At 49.1% G+C, this 18,467-nt stretch overlaps 1 protein-coding gene across 3 annotated transcripts in view; it reads right to left on the bottom strand.

Moving 5' to 3' along the window:
* Positions 1-294: 294 nt before the first annotated feature.
* LOC308270953 (F-actin-monooxygenase MICAL2) overlaps positions 295-18,467 on the bottom strand; it is a gene marked incomplete at both ends in the record, with an annotated part of 94,638 nt that continues 76,465 nt past the window's right edge. Inside the window, 7 exons of one of the 3 annotated variants that reach the window (XM_080707093.1) lie at positions 295-335; positions 2,970-3,072; positions 4,333-4,421; positions 6,509-6,695; positions 7,696-7,803; positions 12,976-13,038; positions 17,751-17,876. In XM_080707093.1, coding sequence (XP_080563219.1) covers positions 295-335; positions 2,970-3,072; positions 4,333-4,421; positions 6,509-6,695; positions 7,696-7,803; positions 12,976-13,038; positions 17,751-17,876 — 717 coding nt within the window. The remainder of the gene's footprint in view (positions 336-2,969; positions 3,073-4,332; positions 4,422-6,508; positions 6,696-7,695; positions 7,804-12,975; positions 13,039-17,750; positions 17,877-18,467) is intronic. The other 2 variants (XM_080707094.1, XM_080707095.1) reach the window with 2 other exon arrangements.

The following is an 18,467-nucleotide window of genomic DNA, read 5'->3' as shown; positions in this document are numbered from 1 at the left end:
TGCACTCAAGCTGGCCCAGGAGACAGAGGAGAGGCAGGGCATGCACCGAGGGTGGACTGGACTGCCGGCTCCAAGGCTCCGAAGCAAGTTGAACAAGGATTTTTGAGCGGAACAACCAACCCCCCATGCTGTTGACCACCCATGCCACAGAATGAGTCCATTAGTATGCAAGACACTCAGAGTTAGCGCAACCAGTACCGCCGGCGGGGGTGGGGGGTGCGGAAAGCGGGTTAGGGGTTAGTACCACTCTCTGAAAATTGCCAAGAAAATCAGTCACCTCAGAGCAGAAGTGTGTCAGCCAAGAAGTGGGTGTAGCACTGGAAGGCTGAAACGAACTGACGGCCATAGTGTGAAGTTGGAGAGAGAAAGATAGAAAAGAGACCTTAGCGTGAGAGAAAACAAGGAAATGAATGACAACAGGAGAAGACCCTGGAGTTGAAAATAAAACAACCATTAAAAGTAAGGGGAACGGCCCCCTGGCAAGTCACTGTTTGCTGAGAAGAGACGAACCTTCCTGGTGGCAACTTGAAGTTTATTTGCACCAGTGGACACACGTGGTCTGCATGTTACCAACCTTCTGTGACACTCTGCTCAGAGCTCATAATACCTCTGACCCCCGTGTCTTCTCTGCCTCTATTTTACTCTGGTGCCTCACACTGGCCCGTGAAGACATAGTGGAGGTCTTGAAATGTCTGTCCCCCCCAGGGCCTGCCCACTAGGAAGGTTCAAGGTCTCAGAACACACAAACTTGTGACAGGCACACCCTGTCTACCGAAGTAATTCAGACCAGTCTCCTTCTGGATATAAAAGACATTCTTAGTCATTGTGTACTGGCTTTGCGGAGCACTCCACAAAGCTTTCCAGCCCACCTCAGCTGGCGGCACTTACAAGAGCATGGCTGTCTACAACAGGACCTCAAGAATTTACTTTCTACAATCAAATATAAAAGGAGTCAAGGGCTCCTCCATCATGATGAATATTTAAAAAACCAACAAAAAAGGGAGAAAAATATGATGTGAGTCATCGGACTGAGAACAGTTCCATTAATGACAGAGGCACTGATTCCCACAGACTTGGCCATTGACATGTGCCTCTTTTTCCTAAGGATTTCAGGGAAATTTTTGTAGAATTGCACCCCCCCCCCCGTTTCCTCCAACTCTATAGAAACCTGTCATCTCAAGATCTCAAGATCTCTGGCTCCTAACCCACACCAGGCTGCCTCTCTAGTGAATTCCTAGCAATAACAGCTGAGCTCACTGGAGCCCAGCAACTCTGGATATGCTGAGCCCTATAGGTCTTTTTCTATCAGCCCCACAATTGCTAATCCAGGCTCTGTACCTGTGCATATCCAGGCAGCCTGGGGTGGGGACAGCTGAGGCTCTTCCAGACACCCAGAGTAAAGAATGCTATGGGCCTGCTGCTTAACTTTTGCCTTGATGCAACCAATTTCTTTGAATGGGTTAATAAACGGCTTTTGCTTCGAGCCTTCCCTGCCAGTCAAGAGGCAGCATAGCTCTCCCTAGAGGTCAGATACCTTCCTTGCTAGGGCGATGTGAAAATGGTTTCTGTTTTGACCAGATTTGCAGGGCAGCCTCTCCTCTAAGCAGTCAGGACACCTGCAGGTGAGGCTCACTGAGCAGGGCTTGCTTCCTGAGCGCTCGCAAAGACCCTCAGGTTCAAAGGACATGGCTTCTTTCTCTGCATTCAGCCTGGCCACTGTGGACCCTGAGTGGCCTTAGCTCAGGCTGCAGCCTGGGCTGGGGACCTCATAAGGAGCCCCAGAAGCTAAAAAAAAAAATGTCACCAGCTAAAATAGCTTGTTCTCAGCATTGCATCAGCTTGCCAGAGCTCTCCAGAGTCCAAGGGGCTCTTAATGCAGTGCCCATTAGTGGAAAGAAGAAAATGTATGTTTGCAGCAATCTAGTTGAAATCCCGTGGTTCTCTGTCATTTGGTTATGATGTGGTGTGGGAAAAAGCCTTTAAGCTTCTATTTTATGTCAAAATAAGGTAGCAAAACAGTCCTCCTCCTTTCAGGAGGCTAGGTAGCCAATAACATGCTGCTATGTGCGTTTGAAGGTTCCATTTTATTCTGCCCTTATATTCTTTTCTTCTAAAATCATTATACTTTCATATTGTAAAACTTATGCCCACCGGTTGACAGGAAGCATCTGGTTACATAAATTGAAAGGCACTGGTCAGGAGATGGCACATTCACTTTGGTGTATATAAAATCCCAGATTGTCAATTTTGCAGGTAGGGATGATTGAAACTTAACTGTGATGTTGAAGGGGCTTGTAAAACCAGTTATAGACTTTAAATCCACGTTTAGAAAAACTGACACTCGTAGAAAAAAAATGCTTTCTCTTGGCTTATTAAAAGGTAAAAATTGAAATGTAAACCCAGAAATATGGCTCACTTTGGTATAAAAAACAGTACAAAGGTATATTTTTAAAAAATCCTTCATGTCGGCCCTGGCGCTAGCACCATGAGTAGATGTTCTCTCTGTCAAGACCAGGTGGAGGTGGTCAGTGTGAAACTCTTTGGCTTGGAGCAAATTGGATATAGATACTAGACTTCCTGGCCAGAGCCTTAGCAAACTACCAATACATCATCTCTAAACTCTGGAAATGTTAAGGCACTTCAGGGCAGCCAGGCACTTCAGTGGAGCTTGACCGGGATGCACCTGAGCAACCAGTTGCGGATGCTCTCCAGGGAATCTTCAGACTCCCGGTACATGGATGCCAGGACCTCAAAGAAGGCCCACAGGAGCGGCAGCCCAAGGCTCAGAAGCTCGTACGTGTAGCGGTAGTTGTAGGCATTGTCCCTGACATGGTGGCGGGCAGCGCGCAGGAGTCCCTGCATCCAGTTAAGCAGGCCCCGGGGGATGGCCAGCAGCCCCGAGGGGAGCAGGCCCCTCGACAGCCTGAGAGGCCAGCTCAGCGCCCTCCGAAACAGGGAGGTGGAGATACCTGGGGGGCTGCCTTCCGGTGTGCCAATGGCGGCCACTGCACAAGAACTTTCAGTGGGAGGATCTCGCCGGGGGGTTTCCTGCTCCTGCCATGTTCCTTCCTCCTGAGAAAGAGATTATAAAGAAGGTGTTTAGTCCATAAGTCTTACAGGGGACTCCTCCAACAAAGCAGACTGAGTCAATAAAAACCTAACGTGGCAGATCTTGGGTTCCACAGCTGCCCCCACAGTCTCAGCCCTCCATTCATGATGCTGAAGATGGGTACAATTTTTTGGGGGAAGCAAACTGACCATATAGTTTATAAACCCTTAAAATATTTGAGTATGGTTGTCCTCTCACCAGCAACACTACTTGTAATATACAAATATATCGATATATACTAGGTAAATAAATTTGAAACATGGATAAAGATTTTTATATCACATGCAAAATAAAATAAAATATTTGTGAGAGAGAGAAAATATTAAAATTTATAAAAATATTTATAAGAGAAACATACCAAGCCATGTAAAAGTCTAACATTAAGACTATTGAAATAGATTATTGGCCATGCACAAAATAGAGTGTTTTATAGGCATTAAAAATTATACTCTCAAAGAATTTTTAATGTCATGGGAAGCCATTCTTAATAAACACTGTTGGTGAAAAAGAATGATATAAAACTGTAGAGACAGGATTTTGATTAGGTTAAGACACATTCATATAGAAAAAAGTATAGAAGGAATGTTACAAAAAATCAAGAGTTTTCTCGGGTTTAGTGATTAGGCAATCTAATTATCTTCATATACTTTTATTTATTTTCCAGTTTTCTACATTAAGCTTACATTTCTAGAAGGAAGTTTTAAACTGTTGGCCTTTGCTGGTGGTAGATGATTCAACAAATCAGAGAAAAGATGTTTGCTAAAAACTGTGGGGAGGTGCTATCACATGCCACCTAACAAATTCAAGAACAGGTCACTTTGCTGACATCCAAAAGCCTGTAAAAGGACCTGGAAACTCTGGAAGGCTGCCCCATACCAGGCATTCTTTCTGCAAGAAGCATGCTCTGGCCAGGTGGGCCCCAGGCACAGAAACACCATGTGGCTTTTGTGTGGCTGAGCATATAGTTTCATCCCTGGCTTCAAGAGAAGCCAGACAGCTGCTCACCTGGGAGCAGCATCTGGAACAGAGCAAACCCCAGAGAGCCACGGAACACACTGAGCAAAGGAGCCACCTACACCAGGAGGTGAAGGCTCTCTCCTCTATCTCATGTGGACACCATCCCCCCAGGGCCAGAAAAGTTGGCCTAACTCTGAAGAATCCTGTAATACCTTCTCCTTTTAAGGTGCTTTCTGCTCCACCAGCACTTTCGAGACAAAACATACCTCTCTTTGTTGCTTCAACTCTGCCCGTCTCTTCCGTTGTTTGCTGTTAGTTTTACAGTGAATGAAATGGGGCTTGCAGTAAAATTTGCCTGTAAAAAAACAAAGACACACATATACAAATACGCACTGGCATAATACACACACACACACACACACACACACACACACACACACACACACACACACCAGGGCCATACCAGACATAAAGCAAGTGCCCATTGCTGTCCAAGTTAGAAGACAGTAATGGAAATAAGCCCAGGAGAGCGTAAATGTAGAAAATGGCTTTTGTCACCTCTCCCAAAAGAATTGATATCTCCTGGTCAATGATATATGAGCAGATGTGAGGTGTGTCCTGTCCAGGCTGCACATGAAGACCCTGTGATGTGTCAGCTTGGCAAGGCCATGGTACCCAGCTTTTGGTCAAGTGTCAGTCTAGATGTTGCTATGAAGCTATTTTATATGCAATTAGCTTTTAAGTAGTAGACTTTGAAAGAAAACATAATAATCTCCACAGTGTGGGTGAGCCTCAGCCAAATATCCAGAGATTTTAAGAGAAAGACATTGAGGTCTCCTGAGGAAAGAATTCTGCCTCCACGCTGCTTTCTGACTGTAGCTGCATCACCAGCTCTTTGCTGGGTCTCTAGCCTGCCTGCCCGCCCCATGGATTTCAGACTTGCCAGCCCCGCCAATTGTGTAAACCAATAAAATCCCAGTGTCTGTCAAAATGAATGAACATATGAATGAATGAATGAATGAATGAATGAATGAATGAAGTGGCCCTGAGATGAGGCAGCTATATCCTTTGTTGCCTTAGAGAAGCTACTCAGAGACCTCCAGCAATGGGGCCCTCCCAGGATGGGGTAAAATCCTCAGATAATCCTCAAACCAAGCCCAGAACATATTTCTTTGCAAGATCAGTTGCCAGGGAACAAAACAGGTAGTTTTGAGTAGCAGCACCCCTGGTCCTTCTTTTGGGGATCCCTGGGGGTGGAGAAGGCTAAGAACAAATGGCTGCAGTGACAGGGAGGAAAAGCCACAGGCAGGGCACATACGCAGGACCACGGGGCACCTTCCTACTCCCTGCTGTCACAGTGACGACGGCGATGGTAATAACGGTAATCACAAGAGAATGAGATGTGCGACCTGCCGTACCCCAGGCACTGTTCTAAGTGCTTCCCATGACTCAACTTATTGATCCTCATGACGACCTGATGACCCAAGTACTGTCATTATCCTCATTTTACAGAAAAGGAAACAGGGACCAAGAGGTCAAGTGACAGGCCCAGGTTATGTGGTTAGTCTGGATTTGAACCAGGCAGGTTCATTTGCGGTATATAATGCTAAGCACTATGCTATTTCACCCCTCATCATATATATCAATATAGAGCAACATTTATAGCAATATATGATAGCAACATAAAGCACTGGAAACTAGAAAACAATTACTCTTTCCTGGATGATCTCTGATAGGTAACTTATTAGAGATATTATTATGATGGCTATTTTCATAGCACCTGCTTTATAAGTACAATCAATAGACCATCATTTTTAAGCTTTTAAAAGTTTATTTATTTATTTATTTATTTATTTATTTATTTATTTATTGGTGGTACTGGGGGTGGAACCCAGAGGCTTTCTACCTCCAGGCTATACTCCCAGACCTATTTTTTAAAAATATTTTATTTGGAAACAGGGTCTCACTAAGTTGCTGAGAGCCTCACTAAGTAGCTGAGGTTGGCTTTGAGCCTGTGCAATCCTCCTGTCTCAGCCTCCCAAGCACTGTGATTACAAGCATGCGCCACCATGCCCAGCTCATTTTTAAACTCTTATTACATGCCAGGTATGTGTTGTGCATGTGACACAGGATGTTAGATATGATTTTCTTGGCCATGCAGAAACCACGGAAGGTGGCATGGCTGAATGAAGAAGCTCATATAAAACTCTTAGCACACAGTAGCTGTCACCAGTGCCTAGTGCACCATATCGCCAATGGCCTTGCCTTTGCTCCAACACAGGTGGCCTGTGTCCCAGGACCTGCTGGTTTCCCTAAGCAGCTTTCTTGACAACTCACACTCCCTGTTGTGAAGTGTGGAATGTCCCAGAGCCTCCGTGGGGCTGGGAACCCTGGGCCAGGTCATGTGAGGCCTGGTCCCATGCTGTGGGCCCAGGGGGTTACCTTCATCACAGTCAAAGGCATAAGCAGCCAGGCGCAAAGTGGTGGCACAGATGCTGCAGCGGAAGCACTCGCGGTGGAAGAAGTGGCCCTCGGCGCTCAGCCGCTCCATCACGTACACACGCTTCTTGCAGAAGTAGCAGGTGTCACTGCCGCCCAGATTCAGTGGGAACACCTTCCGCATGGATTCCTGGGGGAAGAAGAGCAGTGGGTGAGGGCTGAACGAGTCTGCGAAGGCCGGGCCTAGGTGTCCAGGAATTCCAGGCTGAGTCATGGCACCTCTTGGGCTGGGTTTGCTGCTCGTGTCACCAAAGCAAGGAGTGAGCGGTGGGAGATGCAGCCCTGACAAAGGACACAGCCCTGCAGGGGTGTCCCAAAGGCTGGCCCTGCAGGGGCGTTCTTCTACCCTGGATGCTCTGATGGAGGGGCCCCCACTCACAAACATGGCTGCCCAGTGGTCTCTACACAGGGTCTGTCCTGGGAGTTAAGTATTGCTGGGGTCTAGAGTGGGGTCCCTGACATGGCCCTGCTGAGGCCATTTCACAAGTCCTTGTACCTTGCAGTGACTCAAGTCAGGCAAGGAACGTGTGCGGCCTCAACTCAGCTGTTGCCGTGAGTGCGGGAAAGGGAAAGCTTGAGTCTTACGGTGCCCAGGCTGCCAGTCCAGTTCCACAGGCAAAGGGGTAGGGGGAGGGCCAGGCCAGGCCTGGGGGATTTGAGGGCGATGTGCCAAGAGCAAAGCAAACAGGCTGTCAAAGCACATCACTGGTGATGACAGCAGGTGGCCTGGTGTGCGGAGTCAGAGGAAGGGCACGTTCTCCTCACTCCCCATTCCTCCATCTGAGGCACAGGGAGGGGTGGTCAGCCTGGACACCCTGAAGGCAAGGACTTCTGATGACAGACATGACCTCCTGGGGCCTATGCCCTGCAATTCTTCAGAGCCAAGGCAGCTGGGAAGATTCTGATTTGGAAATGCCCCATGAGGGACCTGAATGAGGTTTTTTTAAGGAGACACAGCCTCCCTCTAAACACTGCTCCTCTGCTAGGATCCAGCCCAGTCTCAGCACTCTCTTCTTCCCAGAGTAGGGGAGCCTATGGAAGGCTGGGCAGTCCTCTCTGCAGCCCATGCTCTCCTCCAGGGGGCCAGGGCCAGTGTCTGCGGGTGAAGGCAGAGGGGTGCGTGTCCTTACCAGGTCTGGAGAGGTGGCCTGGGTCTTAGGTCTGTGATCATTCAAGTACAGATTGACCAGGACTTCAGCTGCAGCCCCTATTCCGCTGGATACTTTCCCTACCGTCAGCTAACCAAGAGCAGAGGCGGAGGAGATAGAGACAAAAGGAGAGGCCAGTTAGCACCCAGAAGGAAAACACAGTGAGCTGGGTGTGGGAGAGGGCTCCGCACCCACATGCAAACAGCACCCGGTGTCCCAGGGAGGCCCCCCTGCCAGGAGCATTCTGGAGATAAAGAAAGAGAAATAAACTCTGAAGCCACAAGAAAATAAATATGGTGTGGTTCCACTTCTAAAATCACAGACAATACTGTAGTGGTTGCCAGGGGCACCGGGGAGGGCAAGTGGGGAGTTATTGTTACAGAGTTTGTTTTACAAGATGAAAAGATGGGTGGTGTAGACAGTTGCACATGATGAATGTTCTGAGCACCCCTGACCCGTACACTCATAGATGGTTAAGATGGTAAGTTTCATTATAAGTGGATTTTGACACAATGAAAAACTGGAACAAATATTATAAAACAAAGAGCCCTGAGGCCCGGGTGAGCCAGGTGAATAGCAGAATCATGTCCATGGGGTTCAGGGCCTTCACCCGGCCTCTGGCTGCCCAGATGGGGCAAATGAGTCCCAGAGGGAGGAAGGGATCTACCTGAGGCCATTTAGCAAATTAAGTGCAAGTTCAGGATGGTTCTCAGCTAAAGGCCTTCAATCCTCTCTCATCAGAGGCTGGGGGAACTGTGCTGTTTGGACCCAGTAATTATCCAAAAGATTTGTGTTGTCCTGTGTGATTGTAGCCTGCAAAAGCCTGTGAGACAGAGAAGCCAAGCAAAAGAGAGAAGGAAATCAGGAATGGAGACCTCAGAAAGAAAGCCGGTCTGCAGGTACCCTCCTCTTGCAGATGCTCACCTCCCTGCAGACTGCCACTGAGTGGGCAGGGAACCTGCACAGACCGGGGCAGGATGGGGCCCAGCTCCACTGTGGACGGGTTCTGAGACCTGGCACAAGGCACTGGATTCCCTCATTTAGTAAAATGGGGATAGGTGCGCCTGCCCAGTAGGTTCCTGGGAAGGACTGAGTGAAAGAGGGGTGTTCGAGTGCATGACACTCAGCAGGGGCCAGGCCACAGTAACCTGGACCCCTCTGTTCCATCCTTCTCTGGGTTCAGCCCTTCAGCTGTCGGGTCTCTACTGAGCTCTGTCTGTATATGACCTGAGTCCATCTCAGCAGGACCACAGAGCCCTCTACAAACAAGCAGTGGCTGGAGTGGAGGGGACAGCTGGGCCACCCTGGGTGGTTGGTGGAGCAGGGGGCCGGGGCTCCACGGCAGTGCCTTTGTGTCCCAGTGCTGGTGCTGGGTGAGGCCACCCAGAGCGCAAGAGGTGGCAGTTCTGCATGGGCCCTGGAGCACTGCCCGGTGATGGGCGCTGAGTGCTGGGATCCTGAGGGTACCCACAAGCGTGTGGATCCCCACACTGTGTTGAACAGCTGGGGACTGGATAAAGTGGACAGCAGCTGTAGCAGAGCAAGGCACAACCATAGCCCTCCACCCCAGCAGATCCAACGCATCCCCTTGTCCCCATCAGCTCTGAAAGCCTCCCCTGGAATGCTGCCATCTTTAGATGGGGGCAAACATGCATAGCCAGCGGATCTGAAAACTCTCTTCCTGAACCCCAGACTCTGGAGGGAGGGGCTCTGGACCCTGCTTCACTTTGATCTAGCTTCCAGTGGGGATGGCTGGAGTGAGCAGCACTGCAGGCTGCAGGCCTCTGGGCAAAGGTGATGCTTCGAGGACCACAGTGGCAGTGATGGGTACGTGGTGACGTGAGGCCCTCCATCTGAACCCCAGTGTGCTCTTAAGAGGCCACATCTAACCCAACAACGGAGAGCCTCAAATACACAGCACAAAGTCTGGGGACCAGCAAAGCAAAGGGCAGTGTTAGCATTAAGGGCTACACAGGGGAGGGATGCCCTGCAGGCTGGAGAGAGTGACAAGCTCAGGACCTTCCTCCTTCCCTCTTTAAGGAAGCCCCAACACTAAGAGCAGCTTTGGAACAGTGGCCTCACATCCTATGTGTGGCTCTTGGGGACTACAGAGAATGTGGCTGCAGGACTGCTGGGGGTGTCAGCTCCCTCTTGCTTCTGCAGACGGGGGCTCCTCAAACTTTACAAAGCCTGCCACTTCTCAGGAGCAGCAGCTGCCAGGCCAGGCCCCTCCCACCCCTGTCCCTACGCTGGACTGGCGGGAGAGATGAGGATTGTGCTTTGGGCACATACTCTGCCATTTCCAAGAGACTATGAATGCCAAGAAACTTAGCTCTGGCTTCCAGGAAGGTTCAGGTTTATTGGCCCAGGACAATAAGCCATTGTTTTCCTAGCGTTCCATCCCCTGCTGGAACCAACCCTCAGATAGGAGCTGTAGGGTGCAAAGTACTTTCTAAATTTCTAGCAAAATAAAGAAGAGAAGGGAAGGGAGGAGAGGTATAGCCCAATCAGCTCCTTTGGTGGGTGTCTCACTAGCCTAGTGTGTGAACTGGCCTCACAGAACTCTCCCAGGAAAGCACCCAGGCAATGCCATGACACCCCTGCACAATTACTGCCAACCCTGGTAGAGAGTTGAGACTATACTTTCTGAGGCTTTAAATACGACTCCCTAATGAGACCTTATTAACCACTTAGCTAATAAGCACATTGTGTCATGAGCTTCTGAGCAATTCTGACTTAGGGAACAATTACAGAAGCCTGCAGAGTACTGTGAGAATACACCCGTGAGTCTCAGCCTGCTCGGTTGTTCTACCAGCACAGGGCACTACCCAGGCCCCCTGGCCAGGGGCTCCAGGATGAAGGTCACACCTAGTCCTTCTATCATGGGCCAAAAGGATCCTTTCTCCTTGTGACATCCATACATGTGATCTGAGAGACTGACATTAAAAAAAAAAAAAAAAAAGATTTGAAACATCCCTAGGGAAATCAGCATTGAATCTCCCATCTACCCTTCTCAGAATCACCAGGAAATAGATGAGTACTTCTTGGAGAAATCACTAAAAAACAGTTAATGGAGAACCTATCTCATGGGATGAGAGGGGTCTTGATGCCCACCCCAATGGCCACTGTGAGGCAGATGTTGCCCCAAGATGTTGATCCAAGGTGGTCTTCTATTTCCTGGAAGCAGGTGGCTTTGTGAGAATGAAGGTATAACTGGCTGGCCCCTGCGAGGTCAGTGCTCCTCAAACAATTTGTGCACAATGACCAGCTTTTGTTTTTCTTTTAAAATCTGAGGCACTTTGGCTGGACACCATAAAAAGAAATGATCAGACATTTGCATGAGTGGTGATGTCAAGGTGTCTCCAGGTCCAAGGCTCTCTTCTATACTCACTAGACCACAGGCCAGTCCCTGCCTGGGGACCACACTTTACCACTTGCTCTAGTCAATTGCGGAGTTACCAGGCTGTCTGCCTTTTAAGACCTAAAGGAGTGCTTAATTTATGGAGAAATTTCCAGAGACCTCATCCTGGTGTTGGCCGTCTGCAGAGTAAGAGCTGTAAGTTTTTAGCAAGGAGATTTCTACATTAAATGGCAAGCTATGTATATTCCCGGGGAGGCCTGGTGGTTAAGAAGAGTGCTTATGATTTTGTTGGGAGCAATTTATCCAGATATAAAATTGGGTAATCTGATGATTTGGCCAAAAATGGTTTCCCAGTCACAGAACTGCTTTTGCAACTCTATATATGTCTTTCAGCATTCTTGTAGTTTCCAAGAATTTGGGCATCTTTCATGATTTTCTCCCCTTTTAAATTCAAATTATTTTTCAGCTAATTAATTTTAAAAAGCTAGAATGGTTGGTTATCTTGTGCAGGCCACCATCTCCTCTTATATTAGGTTAATCTCACATACACCACTTCCCTTCTGTGAACCTCAGCTCCCTCATCTGTAAGACGAAGAGGGCATTGCCAACCTTGCAGGGTGGTAAGAGTCATAAAAGAATGTGGGCCGAGCTTCATATGGCACTGGGCCCCCAAAAGCCCTCCATAGATAGCCCTCCATAGAGTCCAAAGCACTGTGTTCATGAAACTTTGCATTTCCATGATCTGGGATTTCTTTTATGCTCTCTTAGAGAACGTTCACTCTCTTTTGTATAAGCAAGAATGATATGGCCACTACCAACCTCCCCTAGCCAACCTAGATTCATACACGGCAACACAACTTTTATAAGCACCAGTGGCAGGGGCTGCAGGAGGCGGCTAGACCTCCACCACGAGGCATCCCTCAGGCAGTCCTGTAGTGGGAGCATGTCTTGCACTGCCTGAGCTGGCTTCTCTCTCCAGCCTGTGCTCCCTGGTCTCAGAATCTTGCCTTCTTCATTTCCATATTGCTGGCACAGGGAAGAAACTCTGAATGGAGGAATTAGGCTCCTAGGCCCTTTGTGTCCAAACAATGGTAATGTCCCTCCTTGGGCCTGGAACTCAGCCACGAATTCCAGGTGTTTAGGCAGCCTCTCTGCAGAGGTGTGTGGCCCTTCTGAGCATCAGCAAAAGCCCGCATGGCTTGGGCAGGGTTGAGAGTCAAGCTTCTGGGGCTTGAGAGCTGCGGATTTAAGGGAAGCAGGGCATTCAACAGGTAGGGCCAGAGGAGGGCTTCTGTGCTCATGTGGGCAAGGACAGCCTCACTGAGGAGTCTCCAGATAAGAAAACCTCAGAAGACAGTCTGCTGGACCTGATTCCTCAGCCATCCAGCCAAGGCTAGGGGAGGGGAAAGCAAGAAACTAAAACTGTCAGATTTGTTCAGAAATTATAAGTGCAAGTCGAGGATGGTGGTGCACACCTGGAATCCCAGTACTTGGGAGACTGAGACAAGAGGCTCACATGTTTGAGACCCGCCTAGACAACCTAGTGAGACTCTTGGAAATCTAGTGAGACCTTGTTTCAAACAAAATAAATAAATAAAATAAATAAATAAAAAGAGCTAGGGTATAACTCAAAGGTAGAAAGCCCCTGGGTTCAATTTCTAGTACCCCCCCCCCCCAAAAAAAAAGGAGGAAAAAGGAAAGAAAATGAAAGGAAAATCATGCACACACACAGAGCTGAGATGCAGCTAGCCTTCAGGGCTGTGACTTCCTAGTTGGAGCCCATGTCTGCCCACTTTCCTCCTGGTGCCAGGTGCAATGCCTCTGATATGCATTTAGCATTTAGATAGATCTCATAACCTTCTGATAGGTGGGGAAACTGAGGCTCAGGGAGGCTAAATCACCTGAGGGGGCACTGTTCTTAAGTGACTGACATGGAAATAGAAACCTGACAGTGACTTTCTTTCCTTTAGGAAGAGAGAGATTGGTATGCATTTTAGGTAAATGATCCTTCTTCCAGAAGTCTCTTCCACTGGGAAAAGGCCCATTAATCCATACTACAGGCATTTTTGCATATATTAGGTCATTGTGGTATTTCAGTCACTTCCAGGAAGGCTATTCATGTCTCTATAGGCCAGAAAACTAAGGCTCAGAAGGCCCACTGCCTTGTCCAAGGTCACATAGTGAGTAACTGGTGCTCTGAGCTTAAGCCTGATATAACCCTGTCTCTCTGAGACACACCAGCACTCTGCAAATTCAAACTCGCAGGCTTGGATGCACACTGGAGACCCCCACAAAGCCGCCTAGTTCTTTCCCAGGACAGAGGGAGGGGCAGTGAGGTTGGAGGTAGCCTTGATCTATCTGTGTACCAGATGCAACAAAGGCAAAGACCCAGCTAACACTTGCAGGAGAGTCTGTTTCCCTCTAACATGCAAATCTCTAGAGCAAAGCCTGCAAATCCAGTTTTAAAACAAATATCTTCAGGGGTAGGAAAAGCTCCTTTTGTAATGCTCATTGCTCTTCTGACCCAAGAGGACTAAACCACAGTTCCCAGCCTGGTGAAGTGCTCAGCTATGCAAATGCTCAGCCACCATCTTGCAAAAATTCACCAGCCTCAGACAAAGGCAGTAGCCATGCCACAGGCTAAATCCACATGGTATCCCTTGTTAAAAAATAAATTAATGAGCCGGGCGTGGTGGCGCACGCTTGTAATCCCTGCACTTGGGAGGCTGAGACAGGAAGGATCACACAGGTTCGAAGCCAGCCTCAGCTACTTAGTGAGGCTCTCAGCAACTTAGTGAGACCCTGTTTCCAAATAAAGTATAAAATAGGTCTGGGAGCATAGCCCGGATGTAGAAAGCCTCTGGGTTCCACCCTAGTACCACCAAAAATAAAATAAAATAAAATAAAATAAATAAATAAATTAATGGTTGATAAGGAGCAGATACTACTATAGGAGACTGTTTTTTGGGGGGATGGATGAGAGAAAAGGTGCTAGAGATGTAAGACTGGACATGGATCTCAGAGTCCAGGGTTTTGAAAGACAGGTTCTGGCTAAGGTCTAGGTGGTACATGAGAGGGTCTCAAGACTCCCCATTCCTTTTCAAGCCCAAACACCAAAAATCTACTTTGAACTTTAAAGCAGAGCATTGACTGAGACTGCAAGTATAGTTTGAAGGCACAGGCCTGACTGGAACTTTTGGAACTGGTGACTCAGTTTGCATTCTTTTGGGCAACCCACGGTCCTCATGATAAGGGTTGGCCAGGTCTGCTCCCATGAGGGGGTGATTAGTCCTAGATCCTCAGGAGTGGGGTGTGGGCTCTGGGACATGCTGCCTGCTGGGAGATTGCTAAGGCCTCAGATTAGTTTCCAAGTGCATGTTCCTTTCTTGGCTCCCAGGATTGAGCAACCTTGGGTCACTGGGTAATCAGAACAGCCCATCCTCTGTTTGGAAGAAGCACCAAGGCCCCAGGCCCTCTTCTAGGGAGATATTTGTCGCCAAGACAACATCTGCCTTAAGCAGCAGCCAGTTCTCTTCTCAGAGGAGGCTGGATTCTGCTGCACCGTGCATGTGCAAAGCCCAGTGTAGAATCAATGGCGGGGTGGGGTTGGGGAAGGCAGGGAAAGTTGAAGGTGCTGAAGCTGGCAAAATGCTTTCTTTCCAAGACTGTTACAACTGAAAAACACCTCACAACTCCCTCCAACTCCCTCCTTGACCACGTACAGTAGATTCACAGGGAGTCCTGCAGGGGCCCGTGAGTGTGGGCACTTAGAAAAACTGAGGCACAGGGAGATTCGGTGATTTGGTCAGTTTCCAGGGTAGCCTCTTCTAACTCCCTGATCATTCCCAGCCATACTTGAAAGGCACACCAGCCTGTAATTAATTAGATGGAAGCTGCTAAAATAGCCTAATTATACCATGATCTGATGGCCAAGGCTGACTTGGGAGATAGGATGAGAAGGAAGAAGGCACAATTATTCTACTACAACCTGGGAGAAATAAGAACAAAGTTGCAGAGGTGACGGCCAGAGGACCTTGGGTTGGCCAGCACAAGGACAGAACTGCTGGCACCCTCCCTGCCCGGGTGTGGGGCTTCATAAGGACCCAGTCTCTGGGATGGTGCCTCTGACATGGCCTCCACTCATGTTGGCCCTACAATGCAGATAGATCACTGGACTGGGAGCTGAGAGTCCTAGGTTCCAGGATCTTCCCTGAACCTTTGTCATCTTATCTGTGGCTCTACTCAGACATCACAGGAAGATGCCTCCTGCCCACCCAGTTAAAATTGCTCCCTTTTGCCGGGCGTGGTGGCGCACGCTTATAATCCCCACGCTTGGGAGGCGGAGACGGGAGGATCGCGCAGGTTCGAAGCCAGCCTCACTGGCCTAAGAGACCTTGTTTCAAAAAAAAAAAAAAATTGCTCCCTTTCCCTAACACTCCAGGCCCCTGGTACTGACTCTAATTTCTTATAGGAAATATTGTCTTTTAAGATATTAGGATATAATTTCCGTATATGTCATATTATTGTTGACTTTTTGCTTCCTCTCATAGGAATGTAAACCTAATCAGGGCAGGTATTTAACTCTGAATCCTTGGTACATATCCAAGAGGCCCGAAGTACCCAACACTGTGCTGTCATTTGATAATATTTGTTGAATGAATGAATGAATGAATGCTCACTGGCGTAATGAGTGACATTGGTTTGAGGCTGCCTGCAGAGCTCAGTAGAGAAGGCTCAGTGGGGCTTGATCATGACAATGTGATGGGGATAAGCTTATCGGAGGGGCTGGGCCAGGGAGAAGCAAGCTGTGTACCTGGCTGAGCAGTTGGGCCCTGCCACACGGCCAGGTGTGCTCCCCTCCCACGATTCCATCCAGGGTGCCAACCACCTCCTCCCACAGGAAGCAGTATCCCTGGGTAAGGCTCCTCTCCTCGGGGAGGGGTAGAGGAACCCCCTGTCCTGAGCCCCTGCTGGTGGTGGTGATGAAAAGGCCACTCACAAAGTTCACCCCCATGTGAACCAGAGGCCACTCTTAGACAGGGAGGAAGTGGAGGCCCAGGCAGGGCAGGAGACTTAGGCCAAACAGCGGACCAGGGGCTGACCTGATCAGAATGCTGGATATCTTGACTGTGGCTACATTCAATGGCACGGAGGGCTGAAGTGTTTGTGTTTCCCTGTATCACATCTCATAGCTCCTCTGGGGGTGCCTGTTGGGGACGTTGGAGGGGTGGAGCTAGTAGGTCCTTCCCCTGACTTGCAGGCCCTATCTACACCTTTCTCCCCACAGAGGAGGAGGCCCACCAGGGTGGAACCCCCAGCTACACTCCAAGAGACAGCTTCTAATCGTTCACTAATGCAACAGTACAAAGCCGGCTTGCATATCTCCTGACAACAGAAGAACAAACCAGCAGTCCCTGGACAGGGGGACATTCAGCACTGCTTGCTCAGCCTCAGCTGTAATGGCTGTTCATGGATGCACGCCATTGTCTACTTAACCAGTTAGCTCCCTGCGTCCCCTCTTCCTCAAGCCAACCTCTGCACGGCTACGGGAATCATCCTACGACAGAGTGGGTCCTTTGGTGGTTTACTATAACCCAGAGGAGAAAATGAAATTCCTTAACACAGAGCCCATTTTTTCTCTCATTCTTCCCACCCCATAAAACGTTCATCCCCCAATTCAGGCAATGCTATACACTCTGTCTCCTCCCTTCCTGCCAGTTCTGCCTGTCTGCCTTTGTGCATTCTGGCCCCGCTCAAAGCAGCCTCGCTCTGCACTCCTGTCTTGCAAATCCTCCTGCGTAACCTTCAGCATCCAGCTTCCATGTTATTGCCTCTTCTGTGAACCCTTCCCAAGCTCCTCTCTCTTCCTACAGTCTTGCCCTTTGTGTCTTTAAACAAATTAATATATAGTAGCTGAGCATGGTGGCATGTACTTGTAATCCCATTACCTGAGAAGCTGAGACAAGAGGATTGCAGATTCAAGGCCGGCCTCAGCAACTTAGTGAGACCCTCAGGACCTTAGTGAGACCTTGTTTCAAAGTAAAATACAATATAGGGCTGGGGATGTAGCTCAGAGGTAGAAAGCCTCTGGGTTCAATCCCCAGTACCAAAAAATGAGAAAATAAAATGTGATTTGATCAAATTAACACACAGTTATAAGGCTTACCATGTGAAACTACCATTTTGTTGAGGCAAATCAGCCAATTATCAGCCATTCCATACAGTAAAAATGTGATTTACAGGCCAGGGCCATGGCTCAGTGGTAGAGCACTTGCCTAGCATGCTCTAGGCCCTGGGTTTGGTCCTCACAGTAAAAAATAAAAACATGACTTATTTCTATGATACTGTGCTATTTTCATTAAAACTGTAGTAAGGAGATGGCACCCCACCCCACTCCCTCGGCATCTGGCACAGTGCTTGGCATCCGCTGGGTCTCCGGTTAACGCTCACTGGATGACCGCGCACTGGTTGGCAGGTTTTTGCACACTGCCTGTTCGGCTATGCTTGTGCGCTCTAACACAAAACCCAAACCGAATCCAGGACTGTTGTAAAACATCTTACAAATTTTCACCCCAGCCAAGCCGAGCTCCAGATGTTTGTGTGTGCAGGCCAAGCAGAGCACGAGAACAGCTGGGAACATGCAGGGGGCGGGGGCCGCGTGACTCAGGCTGACTACCTTTCTGGCAGGAGAGGTGGAGTCGACAGTCGTTGGAGAGGAAGGAGCAGCTGGGTCAGGAGATGGAAGGCAAGAGGGAGAAGACGGAGGATGAGTATGAGACAGGCCTTTAGAGGGTAGTTTATTCTGCACAGAACAGAGATAGAGGAAACTAGGATTATCCACGATGCAGCCCCAGGCCTCGTGCAGGAGGAAGACAGTGAGGCCTGTATCTCAGGACAACACAGAAACCTGTCTAGGGAGCCACGCGGATCACGAGGCTCCTGTTTTGCACGACGTTTGGCTACAGCTACCCCAGCTGCCTCGTCACTCTGGAAAATCCCGAGCAGCTCCCTCCTGCTCCTGCCTGCATCTCCCTACACACAAACGCAGATTCCTGAAGCCCTCACCCAAGGGGGGGCTGTGGGCTGAAGCAGCAGCTGTGAGCTTAGGCAAGGAGAGCCCACCCGTGGCCGTCCTGGGGCAGTTGGCCATAGCAGTGGCAGACAACTGTGCTGGCCTCCTGGCAGCTACGTGGAACCCGAGACATGAACTAAATGCAAAGTATCCCCACCCCATGTCAACCACTCCACCAGGCAGCAGAGACAAGGGCCTGTAGGAGACTGTGGCTGCGGCAGAGGAGCTGTGCTGTAGGAACGGCCTGTGAGGAGAAGGCTCACACCCACCCACAGGCCTCCTCCTTACGCTTCTAGCTCCCTGAGAGCACGTGCTCTTTTT

The sequence above is a fragment of the Muscardinus avellanarius genome (genome assembly GCF_963383645.1).
Source record: "Muscardinus avellanarius genome assembly, chromosome: 1".
Classification (NCBI taxonomy): domain Eukaryota; kingdom Metazoa; phylum Chordata; class Mammalia; order Rodentia; family Gliridae; genus Muscardinus; species Muscardinus avellanarius.
Note: the sequence above shows the minus strand (reverse complement) of the source record. Positions and strands in the feature narration are given on the sequence as shown.